Source organism: Fundulus heteroclitus, chromosome 19, assembly GCF_011125445.2.
Source record: "Fundulus heteroclitus isolate FHET01 chromosome 19, MU-UCD_Fhet_4.1, whole genome shotgun sequence".
In the NCBI taxonomy this organism is placed as follows: domain Eukaryota; kingdom Metazoa; phylum Chordata; class Actinopteri; order Cyprinodontiformes; family Fundulidae; genus Fundulus; species Fundulus heteroclitus.
This window is the reverse complement of record NC_046379.1, coordinates 19,813,995-19,833,377: the sequence shown is the minus strand read 5'-3', so window position 1 is coordinate 19,833,377 and position 19,383 is coordinate 19,813,995. Positions and strand designations below refer to the sequence as shown.

Genomic DNA, 19,383 nt, shown 5'->3' with positions numbered 1-19,383 from the left:
CCCTAATATTTGAATTCAGATAAACTGGATCAGAGGATCACTAATAAAAACACATCAATCTTTTTTCCTGTAAATCTGTTGTTGCAAACAGTTAGAGCCTTACTACTCCAAAATTGCTCCAAAGTAGTATTTACCCATTAACATTTAGGTAACTTAACTATAAGTGATATTAACCAGATATTAGATAACAAAACCTTAAAAAGTCTTCCACTGCTTTGGATATGCCACAATTTACTAAACCCATTTCCACAAAAATAAGACTAGCTGTATATGTTTCATTCAAATACTTTGTTGTTTGTCAGGATGAAAAAAACAAAAATCACATAATAATCTTTGTTTGTGAAATTTAAAAAATAACGCATTTTTGTGGCCAGTGAGGACCTTCGGCCTCAAGTTGAATAGTGCTGCTACTCTTCACATAGTAATGCTTGGGTTTAATTGTAGTTACAAACGTAAAATACTTTTTGCTTTTTTTGTGAAATCTACATAGGGAAAAAAAATGTTTAAAGTGTAAAAGTAACTGTTCCAATTTGCTTTGTTTAGAGTTTATTTAAAAAAAAAAAGTAGTAACATTGGGAAGTTCTAGATTGTTTCAGAAACTCCGTAAGTAAATGTTTTGTGTATCACGACGGACGCTCCTAAGTCAAAGTTTTTACAAATGAAGGAATTCAGGCGGGGTTTATTTAAAAAAAAATTAATGATTTAGTTAGAAATGGGACATATTTCTGATCTTTTCTCATGCTCAGTTAAGTCCACTTAACTGTAGCTTTTCGTTCACCGGATGTATACGCCATTGACCTTAGCCCCCGTCTCTAAGAAGCAACAAATATTACTTTAAATGTCAAACTATTCCTTTGAGATTAGCTTTAGGGTCCCTGAACAGATTTGAGAGGACAGAAGGGGGGATTGAAGGAAGGATGCCACAGCCTCGCAGCTCATTCGAGGCAAATCTGAAGCTGTGAGCTTGTGTTACACTGCTAGACAATGGGCTTCTTTCACCCTGTACCCACACACGGGGTCTCACAGAGACACACTCATGTACACACTCCGAACACAGAGACATTCTGTCTTGAAAACTGTTGTTGTTCCTGTTGCACAATATTTGGCTCCTGTAATTTCATTATGCTTGCTGCTTCTTGCTGCCCTGCTTCTTCGGCCATCTCTGGTTCTCATTTTCCCGGCCGCTTGTTTTCGTCTCTCTGATTAGAGGCTCTATGTGTGCTTGTGTAAACTTTCCTTGCCACTTGTGTCTTCCCTGTATTCTGTGGCGCTTATGATAACAAAGGCTAAATTTAGATCCTTGTGACATACCTCAAAAGTCGGGGCTGCAAATCAGAGACATCTGTCTTGGCAAAGATATTAAAACACAAAGCAAATCTACTTGTCTGTATCTTTAAAGCTCAAATAAATACTTATTTTTCAGGTAATACATATTAGCATTTCACAAACTAACGAATGAAAAACTGGGACGTCCGATCAGGATTAATCATTATCTGATACCAATCAGACTTTTTGAAGATTAGGCCCTCTCTGATGTTATATCCTAACCAGAAAGCACATTGAAGTTAAGTAAATCAGTGCCATATATTCACCCTAGAGACTTTATTAGGTACATCTGATCACTGATCTGATTGGCTGGTAACACAAATGGCAAATCGACCAATTGGATGGCAGCAATTTAGTGCACCTAGGGATCTAGACAGGGTGTGGACAAGTAGTTAAAAGTTAAACTGAGCATCAGAATGGAAACGGAAGTGGATTTCCATCACTTTAAACATAGAAGAGTTGTTGAAGTCAGACAGGCTTGTCTTGAGCATTTTATAAAAATGTTGGATCTACTGGGATTTTTAAACGCACCCATCTGTCAAGGATTCAGTGCTCACTGGATACTTTCCCTTGGTAGTTGATTGGCTAATAAAAATGTTTTGTTGATGTCAGAGAAGAATGGGCAGACTGAGGAAAAAAGAGAGGCAACAGTGACTCAAATAACCACCACAAGGTATGGGACACCATATGTATGTAAACACACAGCACGACAAACTTTGAAGCAGATGGGCTACTGCAGTAGAAGACCTCACCAAGTAGCACTCCTGTTAGCTAAGAACAGGAAACTGCATAGGTTCGCTTAAATTAGACTGTTAAAAATATTTCCGGGTAGTGTTGGGTCTCAATTTTAGCTGCGACAGTTTATGGTCAGATTCAGCCATAAACACCTTAAAAGCATGGATCTGTCTTACCTTTAATCAACGGCTCAGGCTATTGATGGTGTAATGTTAAGGAGAGTTTCAAAGCTCAAATACATGACAATCAGTTCCCTGTATCGTTCTCCACAGTCACCAGATCTCGATTCAATAGAGCACCTTTGTGATGTGTGGTAAAACAAGAAATTTGCAAGGTAGACGTGCTGCCGACAAATGTGCAGCAGCCTAGAGTTGCTATCTATCAATATGAATGAAAATGTTTCCGACACCTTGTTGAAGCTATGCCACAAAGAATTGAGATAGTTCTCAAGCCAAAAAGGGACTGAACCGGGTAGTTGCAAGCTGTACCTAATAATATGTCCTTTAAGTCCGCGTATACTTGGATTTTGAGTTTTGCGAATATGAGGCTCCTACATGTGTAAACCAGGGTTCTCGCCAGCACATTTCAGCACTTTGAATCGCCTTGTTACTGAAAAGTGCTTTATAAATAAACTTGTCTTGCCTTATAATGGACCGTTATGCTGAAAGTTGTGAAAGTTACGCTGAAATTAGACCGTTAAGCTAATTTTTAATCGGCATAATGGTCAGTACGACACGGAGCAACATAGAAAAATCAGTAAAGCTCTTGAACCCGCGTCAGTGCAGCTACAAACCTCTCGAACAACATAAGCTAACGCTAGCTGGTATTAGCTTGACGAATAGCCGCCCTTCGAGCTGCGCTACGCAACTCTCCGCCATGGGAACGCATCTAGAGAAGCAGCGGGACGTCACACCAGCGCCCAGGTCACCAGGTCTCATGACGCCATCGAACAGGAAATTGCGGCCGCCAATATGGTCCCATTGTAACGGGTGACAATCAGGAAAAAACTGGCCGGCGTCATTATTACTCTTTAATGCCCTGGAATTTTCCCCCATTTTTCTGTCTGTGTCGCTCGTGCTACACCAGCCCTCCAGGCTGTGCTCATTAGCCCCTTGGCCCTCTCTAAACAGGTGGGGCATGTTTGGCACGGTCCTCCGACATGCAGTCTGACTTAATTGGGCTTGGAGGAGCTCATATATACACACACACACACACACAGGCACACATAAACCACATGCAAGCCCCTCCCTAAACACTTTTTTTTTGCCTCTATTTCTAAAGAGCCAATTGTCGCCATCCAGCTCCCTGGGGGTTGAAGTTGTCACTCCTGAGACGGACAACAGAAATCCAGCCTCCGGCCCGTCTCCTGGCATGGCTGCCTCCCTGACCGCCCTGGGCTTCTTCCCCCCACTTCTCTGTCTAAAGATGATAACAACCACTCTCCATACAAGCCCTATTCATATACAGACATACCCCTCAACCGTCAACGGGCTCTTCTAGCCCTCAGCTCTCCCATTTCCACATTTTTTTTCCCCCTGTCCAACACACCTCTCTACCACATTTTTGTTTTCCCTCGCTATCTCTGGGCCTTTTCCCAGTTAAATTCATTTTCTTCCTCAAGACGGGGGAAACGCCTCGTGTGCATTATCCTATTTTTTTTTTTTTTGCTTCTGCTGTACGTGTGCATCTTTATTGCAATGAAAAACAACCCCCAGACTAACTTATCTGTATAATTACAGCTACCTTTTCCTCTTTCCCAGCAAACACTTGACGTTACCTTGAAAACGTGTTTTATTCAAAAGCGAAAAACCTTCTGCTGCTGCTGCCTTTTTCTTCTCTCAGAGGCTCTCGCATGCTATCCACTGGAGTTACTGGCTCAGCAAGATCTCATTATCCTGTTTATTCCTGCAAACAAGTGGTTACTCTTAAGCACACGTGAAAATATAGACGCAGGACAGCGTCGCGGAGGCTAACCTTGTCGCTGTGTGAGTGCGTGTGTGCGGTGGTGGTGGGCAGGTTTGAACCGCCTCATCTGTCCAATTTCACACTCTGGCTTCAAGTCTTGCACTCAAACACAATACGAAGTCACAGAACCACGCCGCTGCCTCCCATCTCTTACATGACGACTGATCTACGGGGGTCACGCACACTAATCCCAGCCACAGGGAAGGGAGGTCCTGTGAGCTTCAGCGTGTTAATGAGCGTGCTCGGCTGCTTCTGTAATAGGGCCACCTGTCTACTCGTTAGCCTCGTTACCCAGCCTTTTAATTGCCCCCAAACTCCACATCATGTCCCCCTCCTCTTCCTTATTTCTCGTTCCTTTTTTTCCCCCGTCGAGTTTCTCCTCTTCGTGCTAAGCGAGCTATTGGGACGTTCCCGAAAATCTGACACGGCCTCTAGCGGAAGGGATTATGTCATGACACGCAGGTGTGTGTGCGAGAGGAAGGGGCTGAGCGTGGCGGTGTGAGCGAAGCATCCTCGCATGTCAGCGCCTTCTTTTTTTTTTTTTGCTAAAGGATTGCTTTGACCTCAGATGAACATGATGCCGGGCGGAGGGGATTTCTGGGATATCAGGTGGATTTGTGTTGACTTGAACAGGCCGCCGCTTCTTGCTTCTGGCTCTTTCCTTTCCGGGTTCGCTCTCGCGGTTGTGAGAAAAGGCTTTGAGGAGTTCATTTTTATGTACAGCGCCATCGACTTTTATTTGCATGCCATAGCAAAAAAAAATTTTTAAAAAATGAGGCTCTCAACATGTTCACGCTACTGTTAAATTGCTGGGATTTTTGGGGACGTAAGGAGTGAGACCATGAACGGATTGCGTAGCTGTGACGGTGTGTCCCTGCAGTCCTTCCTGACAAATACATGTAATACTCTTGGAAAGCCCTAGTTGGAGATCCATGCAGCCCCTGGAGTGTTGGTGAATGAATGACTGGTTTTTAAGCCCTCTGCAGAACATGACGTTCTGAGGAGGTAATTCATCCCACTTTATTCGACTTGATCGGAAATTTGCAGGACGGAGTGACTTCCGAGGCCTGGAGTGAGAAACTCTCGCTTCGATTTGATTCGATGGGAACTGATGATAACTAAGATCTCAAGACCTTTCGGTTCAGCAGAGAACAGGATAAATACCACAGGCCCAAAAAAAAAAAACAGGTCAAACCAAATCTCCTCAACAGTCCAGAGTGTGGAATCCAAAATGGCTGCATGCATACTCTGTAAGTAGGGCTGGGCAACGATTAAAATATTTAATCGCGATTAATCGCATAATTTGCCTGATTAATCATGATTAATCGCATTGTATTTACAAACTCCAAGAATGAATTCAAAAGTAGTGTAAAGAGCACTTTTATTTTAATGTTCTGCTGCCATATGAACAAAAGTGTTGTAACATTTGTACCCCTTATCAGTAACACATATTTAGCGTAAAGCTCAACTTAAACATGTAAAACAAAAAATAGCAATAATAATAAATTAAAGCTTATTGCCACTGACAGGGAATTCTCTTTATGGGGAAAAAATCTACCAAAAACAGGCAATTTCTGAGGTAACCGCAGGGAGCAGCATTACCATTTTATGTTCAATACCAAAGTTTAACTTGGCAGTGGTTACAACTAACTTGTTTCTGTCATATTTGTTGCTGGAAGAACTTTAAACTGAAATGCTTGCTAACTCGATATGCTTGCGTTGCTTGCATTTATTTGACGTTAACACGCGGTTTTTTGTTGTTGCTTTCTCGCGTGCATATAGTGAATGGCAGGGAAAAACAGACAAAAACACATGGATACTTCGAAACAAGAAGCGACTTCACCGACGGCGTCTAAGCAGAACCCGCTCCGCACAAAACTTGTTCCGTTCGCCAACTCACCGCCTCGCCTAAGCAAATTACTGCGGGAAACACCGCCTTCCCCATGTCGGCTTAGTTTTTTTTCCGGCCAGCACCTTTCTTCCTCTTTGAATCCGAGGCTGGGCTGACAGCGAGGTTATTGGCGCATTATCGCCACCTACTGTTCTGATTCAAACCCCTACACCGCAGCAACGGACCTTCACAAAATAAAAGCATGTGAGCAACATGCGTTAATGCGCGTTAAAGTAAATATCGCCGTTAATAGTCTAATGAGTTAACGCGAAATTAACGCGGTAACTTGCCCAGCCCAATCTGTAAGCTTTAGTGAAAGATGCTGAGATTAGATATTTATCAACTCTTCTGGCAGTTCGTACTCCACTAAACCAGCAGCACACATGGTGACGTGTACAACCTCACATAAAATGAAGAATTTGGACTTGCATAGCTTGTAGCAGTTGGCACTAAAACAACAACTAGAACCCTTTCGACTAAGGTGTGAAGCCATTCGCGGGTCCGGCCGACCTCTTCCAAGACAAACTGAAGGCAGCGCTCATATTGCTTTGCTCAACGGCCCCTCGGCGGCAGCGTTGGTTCAGCTGTTTTCTCTTCCACATCTGGTCGGAACCGTGTAATATGGCTTCACTCGTGTTTGTACCGTTTCAAAATATCTCACTTCAGTTTGATTCAGCCTGCGTGTGGAGCGGCTTTTGCCCAAGTCATTTTTTTTTTTCCCCCGCTTTAAAGGCAGAGGGTACAGCTTTTATTTGTTACTGGGTGCCATCTTTATGAGTTCCTCAAAATTAGATAATAAATGAACACCAAGATGATCTAGTTTTGATGAAACACAAGGCTAATGGAGAACAGCCCGACAAGTTAACATTGCACACGCTTCGCTTTAAGGTCGGCCTTCCAGCCCTGTTTTTCGTCTTTATAGCCAATCTCCAATACTTGAGTGATTGAAATTGAATTTGGGTCATGTCCAATTTCATCACATGGATTTTATTATTAGTCTTTGCATTGCAGAGTTGGCTGGCTATAGTCCACAACACTGTCCTCTCCCACTGGCGTGTACATTTGCATTCCCATGAGCAGCTGCTTGGGGTAATGAGAAAGTTCTGGAAAACCGCTGGTGTCTGAGGATCTACAATAACAATAGCGATGCCTGCTTTGACAACACTTTATGTTCCTTATAAGGGAAAAAAAGTAAAATTAACATTGTAAAAAGTTAGTGTAGTTAACAATAAGTATATTTAAGGTCAAATCTTATTTTTCTCCTTTATTTTTCCAACCGTTTCTAGCTTAATGTGAATTAAACTTTGAGTGGGTAAGATAAGTTTAGCGCATTTCCCTTAAACGTTTCTTATTTTTCAGGTTACTTAACAGAATATTTGTCAGCACCGCCGTTCTAAGCGTTATGAGAAACTTCCTTACAACTGAGAAATGGATATAGCCCGTTGATCTATCGTCACGCCGGCATTTTTATTTTTTTTTCCCAGCCCTTTTCCGGGACGCTCGACTTAAAACTGTAAAAACGGTTATAAATTATGATGGGTGATTACTTGTGAAATCCTCTTCCCAGCACATCCATCGCATTCCCTGCCGAGCTCTCAGTCACTGTTAGACAGCTGCCTGGGCCCTTGCCAGTCTAGTTACATGAGAGAACAGGCGGCCAGGCATTCCTGCTGTACATAGCTTTGCACTCGGGGGGATTCCCTCCCCCCTTTCTCACTCTCGCCTGGCCTCACTTTGTTTTTGCACGATCCCAAACTGTACCCCACAACAAACTCTGTTCGCCGTCGGCCACATTTCCATCCGCCGTGCATTTTCCCTCGTGTCTTGCTCTGCCACTACTTGTAATCACACAGATGAGGCTTTTTTTTTTTTTTAAGCGCTAAAATGCAGTGAACCATGTGTTAACTTGCACTCATGGCATAAGATAAGTTTTCACACGCTCCTTTAGTTATGGTCGCTTGGCAACTCCTACATCCATTGCCAACTTTGTTTTTCTTTTTCTTCTTTTTTTTTTTTTTTGGGTGGGAATACCTTCCACTGCATAGAAGGTGCACCCCTGAAGACTTTGTTAGCGCCTGCAGGGGTTCTTGACATTCTCAGTCTTAGGTTGAAATTAATTACTTCAGTGTTTAAAGGGGAAGGGGGGTCATTTTGGAGCCCGTGAACACAACCTTTAATGCTGAAAATGTTTAACCCAATAAAAGTCACAGTTTCGCAGCAGCTAAAAGAACACATTTTGATTTATTTTGTTCAAACCACGAAATGTTTTTTTTTAAATGCATACTAATCATTTGAGAAGATAAAGCCAATATGTTTTCTTCAATATTGTTTATTATGTAATTTTTCATATTTTATACAGAGCTCTCCAGATCTTCAAATCTTGAAATTCTTCAAATGCTGTAAAGTTAATTTTAATCATTTAAAAAATGATCAAAATTTAATTTTAATCATTTAAAAATATATATAATTTAAAAAAACAACATTAATTTAAATAGTTTTTCACTGAGAAAATACCCTACCTTTAAAAAGTGATTGTTTGTTGTGCAGATTACAGATAAGAGCAGATCAAGGAAAAACTGGCAAATTCGAATCTCTGGCTAGATAATATACGCATCTAGTTGTCTTGCACCTTTGAGCTTAGATGAAGTTGCCAAAACAGTAGGTTTGATTTTAGGTTCTCAAAATGTTGCACTTTATAATCTCAACTAGTTTGCCAGATTATTGACAACCACAAAACTTTCTGCTCACGTTACTGCATAAAATTATGTTCTAGCGCAAACATCCTGACATTGGTATACATCGATACTTGTTTTAATGAACAAATTCTCTGAATAAAACCTATTTAGATTTCTTAACTTGAAAACCTCGTTGCTTTCAGCTAAAACATGAAAAATGTCTCAGAACATCACTGCTGTCAGGCCCATTTGGATCTTCTCACTTGATCATCGACTTCTCTTACTTCTAAGTCCCTCTAACTCCTTGTTTGTCTTTTTTCTCCCCCCTATCCACTCTAGTATGTCTTCAACGTTTAAAGTCCACATTATGAAGGCTGCCAGCCTGTGCCCCGAGGCTGTTATTGATCCAATAACAAAAAGAGAAGTAGACTGAGTCAGCATAGTTGGAGAACACGGCTGCAGAGCTTTTCTGATCCGGGCGGCCTATTTCTACCCATCTCAGTAGATCATTACGAGGCAGAGGTACCCAGGATGCACAGCGTGAAATGATGGATCGTGTTCAGAAGAAAGGAAATTAAGAACAGGAAGGAGGTCGGAGGGCGAGGGATCGGTTTGGAGGGGTCTTTTTCTCAGAGACGGCGAGATATAAATTGGACGGTCCAAGTGTTTGTAGGCAGAAGCCTGTCACCAACCCTGACGGTGTGGCTGTTGTATCCAACCTGGCAGTTTATGTTTTTTATTCTATCAATATGATAGAATATGAATAGAATAGTCGGCGTGTGTTGATGGCTAATAGAGAGCAGAGGAAGGATTTTTGCTGCCGTCTACTGAGCTTCATGTCCTGACTTGTTTCCCCCTTCTCTCAACACGCTGATGGTTGACATAATTTGCACTCAGAGCCACGCATTGTTTGGATCCATCTGTGTCTCAGAATACGGGGGAGAGGGGGGGGGGGACAAGTCGGGCCTAGCAGAGATTTTCTTAAAACCCAATAAAGGAGACTTGATTCTAATTTAGCCTGTAAAATTTCCCAGTCAAGATGTTTTACCACTTTTTCCACAGTGACACTGAACACCATAATTGTGGCATTATTCTCATGCAAAAAAAAATTTCAATGTATTCTCCACTTTTAAAGGCAGATGGCGTCCTGACCTGTAATCAGTATGTTTCTGGAGAAATCCGATACTAAATAAAGGATTTTTCTGTTTATTAGCTTCCATCCACTCGCGCCTCAGCGCTCGCACCGTTGCTCCTCTCTCTCTCTCTCTGCAAATGTCAGGTTTAAACTTTTCCTATTCAGGTGACAAACCTGTATCTTCCACTGTGTTGTTTCTTTCATTTCGTGTTTCTTAGCTGATTGAGTCCAGGTTCCATTTTTAGAGGCGGGAAAGTAAAAAAAAAATCTATTTTGTCGAGCAGATCTGGTTTCAACAAACATCCGTGGACTATTAATAAATCATAGTCGCTCCGCACGGCGGGGTGCAGTTGGCGTCTCTCTCTTTGTGTGTGTCTGTGTGCTTACATGAGAATGTGTACAAGCCTTAACCTTTTATTTAAGGTCTCTAATTTATTTTTTTTTCTCCCCTCCGAGTTGCCTTAGGAAACATAGATTTTCGCGTCTCTTGTGTATTGCAGCTCCTAACCAGCGGCTGTGCTTCCTTTGGTTCCCTTGTTGCTTCACATAAATGAAGCCTTAGTTTAAAAATAGGAACTGCTTCATGTTAAAATCAAAACCAAAATTCATTTTTTGGACTCAATTTAAATATTTATTGCACCCTGCAAGTTATTGCTCCAAACTTATTATTGCTCCACTGCAAAAAGGGAACTAAAAGTAGGTAAAATCCTCTTGAAATAAGTGTATTTTTCTTTGATTTGAGCTGGTAAATCAGACCATTTGCCAATGGAATAAGATTTTTGTACTTAAAATAAAAACAATTAATCTCTATCATCTTATTTCAAGTGCAGTTTAGCTAATTATCTTATTTTAGGGTTAGAAATTCTCATTCCATTGACAAATAATCTTATTAAGCTGCTCAAATCAAGGAAAAATATACAAATTGTAAAAATTTTTTACTTACTTTTAGTTCCCTTTTTTGCAGTGAAATAAGTAAGCTGCAACTGATGAGGTTGAGGCGAGGGTCAGACGGGCTGAAGGAAGTCTTAGAAGAGAAGGTGAAGGATTTAAACAGGAGGGAAGTGAGGTTAAGGAGACGTGGGTAAAAGCGGTGATTTGTGGCCCACAGGAAACGGGCGCCTTCTCTCCGGGCACTCTGGGACCACAACGGCACCAGGTGCCTTGTGTTTCCTCTTGATAACGCTCCGACACCTCACATAAACACGGGCTCTGTAAAATATGAGCTGCATCTGCATTAAAAGGCTGGTCGTGGCAATGTTTTGTTTTATGGCTTCTGATATTTATGTTTATAGTCTTTATAGCTGGTATCTGCTTAGTGCAACGGATGGAGAGTGATTCATTGCATGGGAAAGCTTAGTTAAACATCGTTTTTGTGTCATTTTGAAGGAAAAGATGTTTAGTTTTAGACGGTTTTGGTTATTATTGGAGTTACGGTTTTCTGTCAAATCCCTCCATAGCGTGGTGAGGCATATTGAGTCTTGTAAATTTAGTTTTTAACTGGTTATATCCTCTACAAAAAACACTGTAGAAATATAAAAAATAAATATAATTGTAAAAGAGAACTTGTCAGTGCTCCAGTTTGGAGACTTTTCACATACCACCTATTGTTTTTGAACTGCATGCATTTTTTAGGGTCTTTGTTTCTTGTGTGAAAATATTTAAAAGAGCATTTTAGGTTTTTGATTTTTTGAAGTAAGATCAGGGCTGGGCGATATTATTATCTCGATACTTTTAGGCTGAATGCTGCTATAGGATATTTATCTCAATATGTTTTTCTTTTCATAAAGTAATTATAAAACAGCGAATCATAGGTTTATCTCAAATATGTCACAGGGACATTGTAGATAAATATGAGAAACGGCAGAAAAATAACCCACTGGAATACATAAAAGTATATAACGCAACATAGACCATCTCAAAATGAACCATATAGTCTCAACTTCTATCTCTCTTTTTTTTTTTTTTATCTCAGTATTTTTAAAATCTCGATATATTGCCACGCCCTAATTAAGATTTTCCAGTTTCCAGCCAGAAATACAACTACAGCATCCTCTGATGTTGGAACTCCATCTTGGAACGAGAGAACACACAAATTTAGTATCAAATAAGACCGCTGCACATATAAAACGTAATGAAAGTTGCAGGTATAAACAATTTAACACCTCTGATAGTGGATCACAAAAATATCCATTGAGAACTTGTTTTCTTGTGTTTAAACGTATAAAAAGGAGAGAAAAGCCTTTTTGACTTCTGTTGCACGATAACCACCGGTTTTCCAACTTGCCACTCGTTTCCAGAACGCTCTCCATTATCTGAGACAAATCAAACTCACAAATTAAGAGTCTCACTCCTTTGAAATTAAAATTAATAAACCATTGAATTAACAATCCAAATTCTTTTCCTTTGAACAAAAAAAAGTTTAGTTACTCTTTAAACCTCAGTTTGTCAATGGTTTGGTTAATTGCAAATATAGATTCCAAACGACAAAGGGAACTAAAACGCTGATTCAATTAAATTGTATTTATATAGCACCAATTCATGATACATGTCGTCTCAAGGTACTTTCCAAAGTCAAATTTAATCAGATTATACAGATTGGATCAGATTATACAGATTGGTCATAAGAATTTCTTATATAAGGAAACCCAGTAGATTGCATCAAGTCTTGACAAGCACCTGGTTGCTGAGCTTTCAAAATAAAGCTTGCAGAGGGATTTACCAACATTAATGGATAAATATGTAATTGGTTGGATTATTGCAACAACAACAAAAAAAAACACGTTGCAGACAACGGTGGGGACAAAAAGTGGATTATGTTGGACATTCGAAATAAAGCTCACGAAGACTTAACAAAATAAAAACCTTTTTACTTTTCATAGTTTCAGTATTAGAAGAGTATGTTCTGATTCCAAATTGCCAACCAAAGTTTATATGTGTTACTCCTCAAATTAAAAGTCCCCGTGTTTCAGAGGCTGGATTATTACACAGGTAGGAACTCAACCAGTGATGACCGTTGAACACTAAAGCCGATGTGTGTGTGTTGGGCCCAGTAATTAAAGTGGTATTATGGTCTTTAAATGGCATCAAGAGGCAGTCACCTTCAAAGCTTCTGCAGCAATTTTCCACTTCCTGGGTTTTTCTCGCTATTTATTAATCTTGATGATGTGAAAAGCAAAGCATAGAAGCAACTTATCATCACTTTTTTTTTTGCAGCAAATAGAAGCACAGCATCAGAAAAGATGAGAGAAAGGAGTGCAAGAAAGCGTCAGATGAAGGAATTGAGGAAAGAGAGAGTGGTGTATTTCCCTTCTCGCTGTGCTTTTTGTGCTCTTGCCAGCCAGCCAGCTAGCTGGTTTTCATGGCACGCGTACAGTGGCGGCGCCGAACCCGTTAACACGCGTCAACGAGGAAAAAGGAAAAGGCAGAAAAGTGAAACAAAAAGACAAAACAGTTGTCTGTTCGTCTGGAGCTTGGCGGCGCTCCAGACAATAGCCTCATCACACCTAACCGGGGGATTTGATTTTGCTTCCTTCCAGCGCCACACACAATTAGTCTGATTGGATGAATCAATAAGCCAATGAGTGCGCTCGTTTTGATATTTGATGGGTGAGATCTTTCTGCTGCCGTGTTTTCTCCAAGTGTTTATTTCTTATTCTGGGGAGGCTTGATGAAAAATGTGCGGCACGTATAGTCTGGGAGAGGGCGATACGCAGGGGAGGGGGGGGGGGGGTCTGTGCCCTGACTGCAAATTCCTGCGCGCAGCCAGACGATGATGTTCTTAAATGTGTACAGTGAGAGTTGAGTGAGTGCTTCGTGTTTGGCTTTGAGGTTAAATTGACGAGCAGGATCACCTGTCGCTGTGGTAAAATGCTCCGCCGCCTTTTATGCAGGCAGGCAGGCAGGCTGTGAGTGTGTGTGTGTGTGAGTGTGTGTGTGTGAGAGAGATTGGGAGCAGACCTTCCTGGTGAGCGAGTGCCTGTTTGTGGGTTAAAACCTCATTACGAAGGGATCTAAGTCCAAGGCCAGACATTTAGATCTTTCCCAGGCGAGAGAGAGCCTCCTCGACACCGGCTATCCAGTCTGCCTGACCCAGCAGGCACGACGGGGCGGCTTGCTTTGGTGTGTGTGTGTGTGTGTGTGTGTGTGTGTGTGTGTGTGTGTTTGCGTGCATGTTATTTATTTATTTTGTGTGGTAATATGCCTGCGCCTTCATTATAGTGAGAGCCATAACTTTGATAAATCACTTGGGCTCGGGGCCCTCACTGCTTTCACAGTATTAGAAAAAAAACTAATTGAAATTCTCTTCTGCCGCCTCCTTCTTTCTTTTTCTTTCTCCTGTCTTCCTCTCTGTTTTTTCACCCTTTCCCTCGTCGTTCTCTCTTTCTCTTTCCCCCTCTTTCTTCCAGTCTGTGTAGCGAGACCCCAAACTGCACCGTGATTTTCTTATTTTATTTATTTTTTTTGTTTCCTTTTTCTTTTTTTCTTTCTTTTTTTGGTGGAATGGGAGCCAAGAGGGGGGGAAATGTCATCACTGATTTAATAAGCGTATTCTTGCTCCGAAACCCACAGCAGACTCATGAACTGGCACACAAACACACACGGCACTCTGGGGAGTGTTAAGAATGCTGATAATGTCATCATAGGAATCTCCATAATGTACCCCCGCTCTCCTGCAGGCTCCAGCTTGGCTGTGGTGGGTTTTTTTTTTTTGTTGTTGTTGTTTTTTTTATTTTATTAGACATGGAATGGAAGGGGGTGGATGAGATTTTAGGTTTAAGGGTGATGGGATTTGGAGTTTGGAAACTAGTCTCCACGGTCGGTGACTGAGGGTCTGTCTGGGTTGGTTGTCCGGGATCTCCCAGCTGCCGCCGGATTGAAGCTTTGGTGGTTTTATTGTCCGTCATCCCCCCGCCGCCACTTCATTTGTTCCATTTGCAGGGATCAAGCGCGCTCTGACGCCAGCTCTGGTTGGGGGGGTTATTCAGGAAATGGGAAATCTGACCAGGATCTCCTGACTTGTTGCTAGACATCATTTTATTATTGTCTTCTGAACTAGGTTTATCTTGTTATTTCGGTATTTTTGAAGCGCCTACATCTTGTCCCTCAGCAAAAACATACAAGCATTCGTACCCCCTTGAACTCGTTCACGATTCATCACATTTACGACCACAAATGTCAGCGTTTTATTGGGATTTTGTGATACAGACCAACATTTGCACATCAACTAGAAGGTAAACGAAGCATGGTGGGACATGCATTTCAGCCCTTTTTACTCTAATATTCATATATAAAACCCAGTGCTTGAAGAAGTCTCTTAATTACTAATTAGAGTAATGAGTGTAATTTTGTCCAAGCATAAATATATATCTGTGCTGGTGGAGATTTATTAGAAAATATTAATAGTGAGTAAACACCCTCAGAAGAACCAAGATACACAGCAGACAGGGCAGGGATGAAGTTTTAGAGAAGTTTAAAGCAGGTTTAGGTTTAAAACAATAACCCAAACTCTCATAAAGATTACCCAGAGAGCCAAAGGTAACTCTGGAGGAGCTGCACAGAGCCATAGGATCTCCTCAGGAGAGAGAATCTGTTGATATGACACCAGTAATCTGCTGTTTATGTCAGAATGGCAAGAAGTCACCCATAGTTCAAAGAATCTCAGCAGAAGTCCCCCTTCCAGCAACACAACAACACTAAACATACACCGAAATTGTAATCTTTTAGGTCAAAGCACATTTATGTGTGAGAACGGCCCGGTCAAAGTCCAAAACTTAATGCAACACTTGGCAGGGCTTGATGATTGATAAGCAGATGATTTCGGATACATCCAGCTGGACTTGAGCTCTTTTCCCAACAAAAACGGACACGGTTCCAGTTACCGGATGTCCAACATATCCAAAATGCTCACAGCTGCTGTTGCAAAATTCACTTATGAAGGCTGAAAATCACTTTTCAGTCCATTCCATCTGAAACAGGTTTGGGTTTGGGGGGGGGGTTGTAATATAAACAAAAACACGGGGAACTTAGAGCGATATAAACAGTTTGACAAGGCGTCTGTAGCGAGGAAAGCATGAGAGTGTTTGGGTCATGACTTCAGTGGGTTCCTGTGAGCTTCCCTCTGCAAACATCAGTCTCGGCCTCGCATGCTGGGACGGAGGGTCAAATCTGTGCCGGCGATCTCGGCACGTATTCAAACACAACCACGCACGTGAAAGCTGCCTGCCTGCGTGGTTAATGAGGATGTGTTGACTGACGGGACCGCAGTGATTAGCCTGAGCGAAAGGTCTCCACTCGAGTGGGCGTGTCCTCTCCCAGTCAGACGCACCGTGCTCCATTACCTCTCACACATACGCCACACAAGCAAGCGGCCCCGTCCCAATCTCAGATGCCGGGTGAGTCATCTCTCGGAGGCAGATGTAATATTCGGTGGCAGCGCCAAGCAGGAGGAAGGCTGCCGGAGACGCTGAGGCTCGCAGCGCGGAGACGTGCTGCTGCTGCTGCTGCTGCAGAGGGAGGTGTGCTTGTGCCAGCAAGTTTCTGTTCCTGCACGCCGTGGCCTCAAACGCTGAGCCGAGCCACTGCGTTACCCATCAACTCTGTCCTCCTCCTCCTCCTCCTCCTCCGCTGCTTCCTGCTCGTTTTTACCTCCACTTCCTGTCATCCAGACACACGTTTTTTTTTTTTCTTTCTGCACCACAAAGCAGTTTCTGCTAATAAAAATAACATATGAGGACCTCGGTCCTCTCTACTTGGAGTCAGGATGGTGTATAATGACTTTTATCCCGCGAACTCTTGCAAACAGTGCCTCCTCCTGGCTAACGCTGGAATAACACGTGATGTTTTTTTTTTTGTGGCAGCAGTTTCTGTGACCTCTGCGGTTTTTGCTTGAGTCGTTTAAGCTTGTCTCGTTTGGCAAAGTAAGTCGTTTGTATGATCAGATGCTGGGAAAGCCTGGCATTGGGTTTAGGATTGTTCCAGGTCCATTAGACTATTATTCTCAATACATATCTCCACATCTGTCCTCCATCCATCCAGCTGCCCACCCGTCACCTGTCTATTTCTCCGCCTGTCTGTAAATTCACCCATCTATTCATCTTTTCTGTTTTAATTATTTGCATCGTTACTGTTTATGTAACCTTTTTTTTTTTTTTTACGTCTCTCGCAAATGAGATGTTGGATCTCAGTGAGAAACGTGTATAAATAAAGGTTGAATTTTTAGAAAATCTATTTATCTGGTTCATTCTTTTCTCCATTGTGTCCGTCTGTCAGTCCATGTGATTCTCTGTCCATCCATCTGTCTGTCCACCCACCCATCATCCATCCGTCGGTTTGTGCATCCGTCCATCCACCCCTCTTTGTCAGTCCATCTGTCCATCCATTCATCCTGGTTCTGTTCCACTGTAGAAAAATATCTTTTTATTATTCATGAAATAAATAAATCACTTAGTGTCTTTTTTTTTTAAGGAATATTAATTATTTTCCTGTCTCTCTCTCTCCCTCTTCTCCCCCTCTCCCAATCTTTCGCTTCGCTTTCCCCGCCTTCCCTCCCCACCAAACAGGAAGTTCTACTACATCACTCTGCTGAGGGACCCCGTGTCCCGCTACCTCAGCGAGTGGAGGCACGTGCAGCGGGGGGCCACGTGGAAAACCTCCCTCCACATGTGCGACGGCCGGACCCCGACGCCGGAGGAGCTGCCGTCGTGCTACGAAGGCTCCGACTGGTCGGGGTGCACCCTGCAGCAGTTCATGGACTGTCCGTACAACCTGGCCAACAACAGACAGGTACGCAGCAGGGCGGGCCGTGTACAACGAGCTGCTGACGCGCCGTAAAAAAAAAACGAGGCGGGGTTTGTTGCGTGATTTATTACCTGCTAGCCTGCGTCCGCACCTGGCTTCACTTGACAGAGACGACACGGGAACGCAGTTTCGACCAGCTTGTGTTAAAAGTCCTAAAAAAGGAAATTTTGATGAAGGTAAAATTGGAAGGCTTACTAATTTTTCTTCTTTTTTTTAAAAGAAAAAAGATAACATGTGCACAGTGTATAAAACACACACTCTTACTCACCTTGACTCAGTCAGGAGTTTGTCCTCTGGCTATTAAAAAAAAAAAACAGCAAATTCACACCTTTTTTTCCCCCCACATGCCGTCTCAGTTTCCCACCTCATTGTGTCGGCCAGCTTATCTCATCTGGACCCTAGGGGGGTTTTATTAAGCCTCATATGTGACATACACACTACACATCGGGCTGAACCTGCAGGCCAGGGTGTACATTGTGTTGTCGGCTGAACTTTTCCCCCCCGTTTGTACTGTAATATGTACTGAATGCATTTGATTTTACAATAAAGAGCTGTCTCTGTCCTCCTATAAAAGGTGGGGTTAAGCTATTGCAATACGAAGAATCAAGCTCATGGTAGACAAAGCAGGGCGTAATAGTCGATGGAAAAGAAGGGATACGTGGTTTTTGAAATATTTCACAAATGGAAATCTGAAAAGTGGATTCAGTCCCCCTGTAGTCTGACCCCCTAAACTAAATCCCTTGCAACCAGCCTTCAGCAGCCAACCTATTGTAAAACCGCATTACGTGTGTAATTTCAACTTCGAATGCAGCTGGTCAGTGAAGGCCTCAAACTGCGATCTTCATCCGCCTAAAGACGACAGGCCGTGCAAAGATAAGATAACAGATAAGAGATAAGATAGGCTTTATTGATCTCACATTGGAGAAATTCACATGTCACGTCGGCTCAGAATCAGTAATCATAGGAAGAAGGTGTCAAGTAGGACGAGGTGCATCATATATATATATATATATATATACAGTGTGTCCTCGTTATACCCTGGATCAAAAAGGAGTAGGTAAGTAGAAGAAAAACAGAAAGATACAAAAAGAAATAAGGCAGATGATTGCAGTTGTAGTTGTAGTTACAGTTGTTACAGTTATACAGTTAAGTGGAGGAGGAGCTGCGGTGACCCATAGCTCAGGTGGGAAAGTCTGTTCGCTTTCCAAATTCAACGCTGGTCTGAAGAGGAGCAAGAATAAAATTCATAAGAGGGTCTGCTTTCCAGTTTGCTACAAGCTACTGTATGGAGAAAACACAGCAAACCTGTAGCAGGAGGTGCTCATTTTGGCCTACATACAAAATACAACGCTAAAACAAACCCTTTGTGGAGCATAGTGGTGGGACCATCATGCTGTGGGGATGCCTTTCTTTAGCAGCATCTAGGAAGCTGGTCAGATTTAACAGAATTAATGGAGCTAAATAAATGTTTTTAATGCGAAACTTCAGTCACAAACCTCCCTGTACCGCTGTTCCCGTGCCAACAGGTCCGTATGTTAGCCGACTTGAGCCTGGTCGGCTGCTACAACATGTCCACGGTGCCGGAGAAGAAGCGGGCCCAGCTGCTGCTCGAGTCGGCCAAGAAGAACCTGCGAGACATGGCCTTCTTCGGCCTGACGGAGTACCAGAGGAAAACGCAGTTCCTCTTCGAACGGACCTTCAGGTTGCGCTTCATCAGGCCTTTCATGCAGTACAACAGCACCCGGGCTGCGGGGGTGGACCTGGACAACACCACGGTCAGTGCAACACATCAGCAATAACAACTTTTTCTAAACCGCTTTCCACTACGCTCTGTTCCCAAGGCAAGTTGAATTTATTTA

General features: G+C 42.5%; 1 protein-coding gene across 1 annotated transcript in view; it reads left to right on the top strand.

The window, feature by feature from the left end:
* Positions 1–19,383, top strand: part of hs6st1a (heparan sulfate 6-O-sulfotransferase 1a) — a 78,370-nt gene that overhangs the window by 50,768 nt on the left and 8,219 nt on the right. The window contains exons 2-3 of the mRNA XM_012881049.3: positions 17,287–17,509; positions 19,051–19,299. Coding sequence (XP_012736503.2) covers positions 17,287–17,509; positions 19,051–19,299 — 472 coding nt within the window. The remainder of the gene's footprint in view (positions 1–17,286; positions 17,510–19,050; positions 19,300–19,383) is intronic.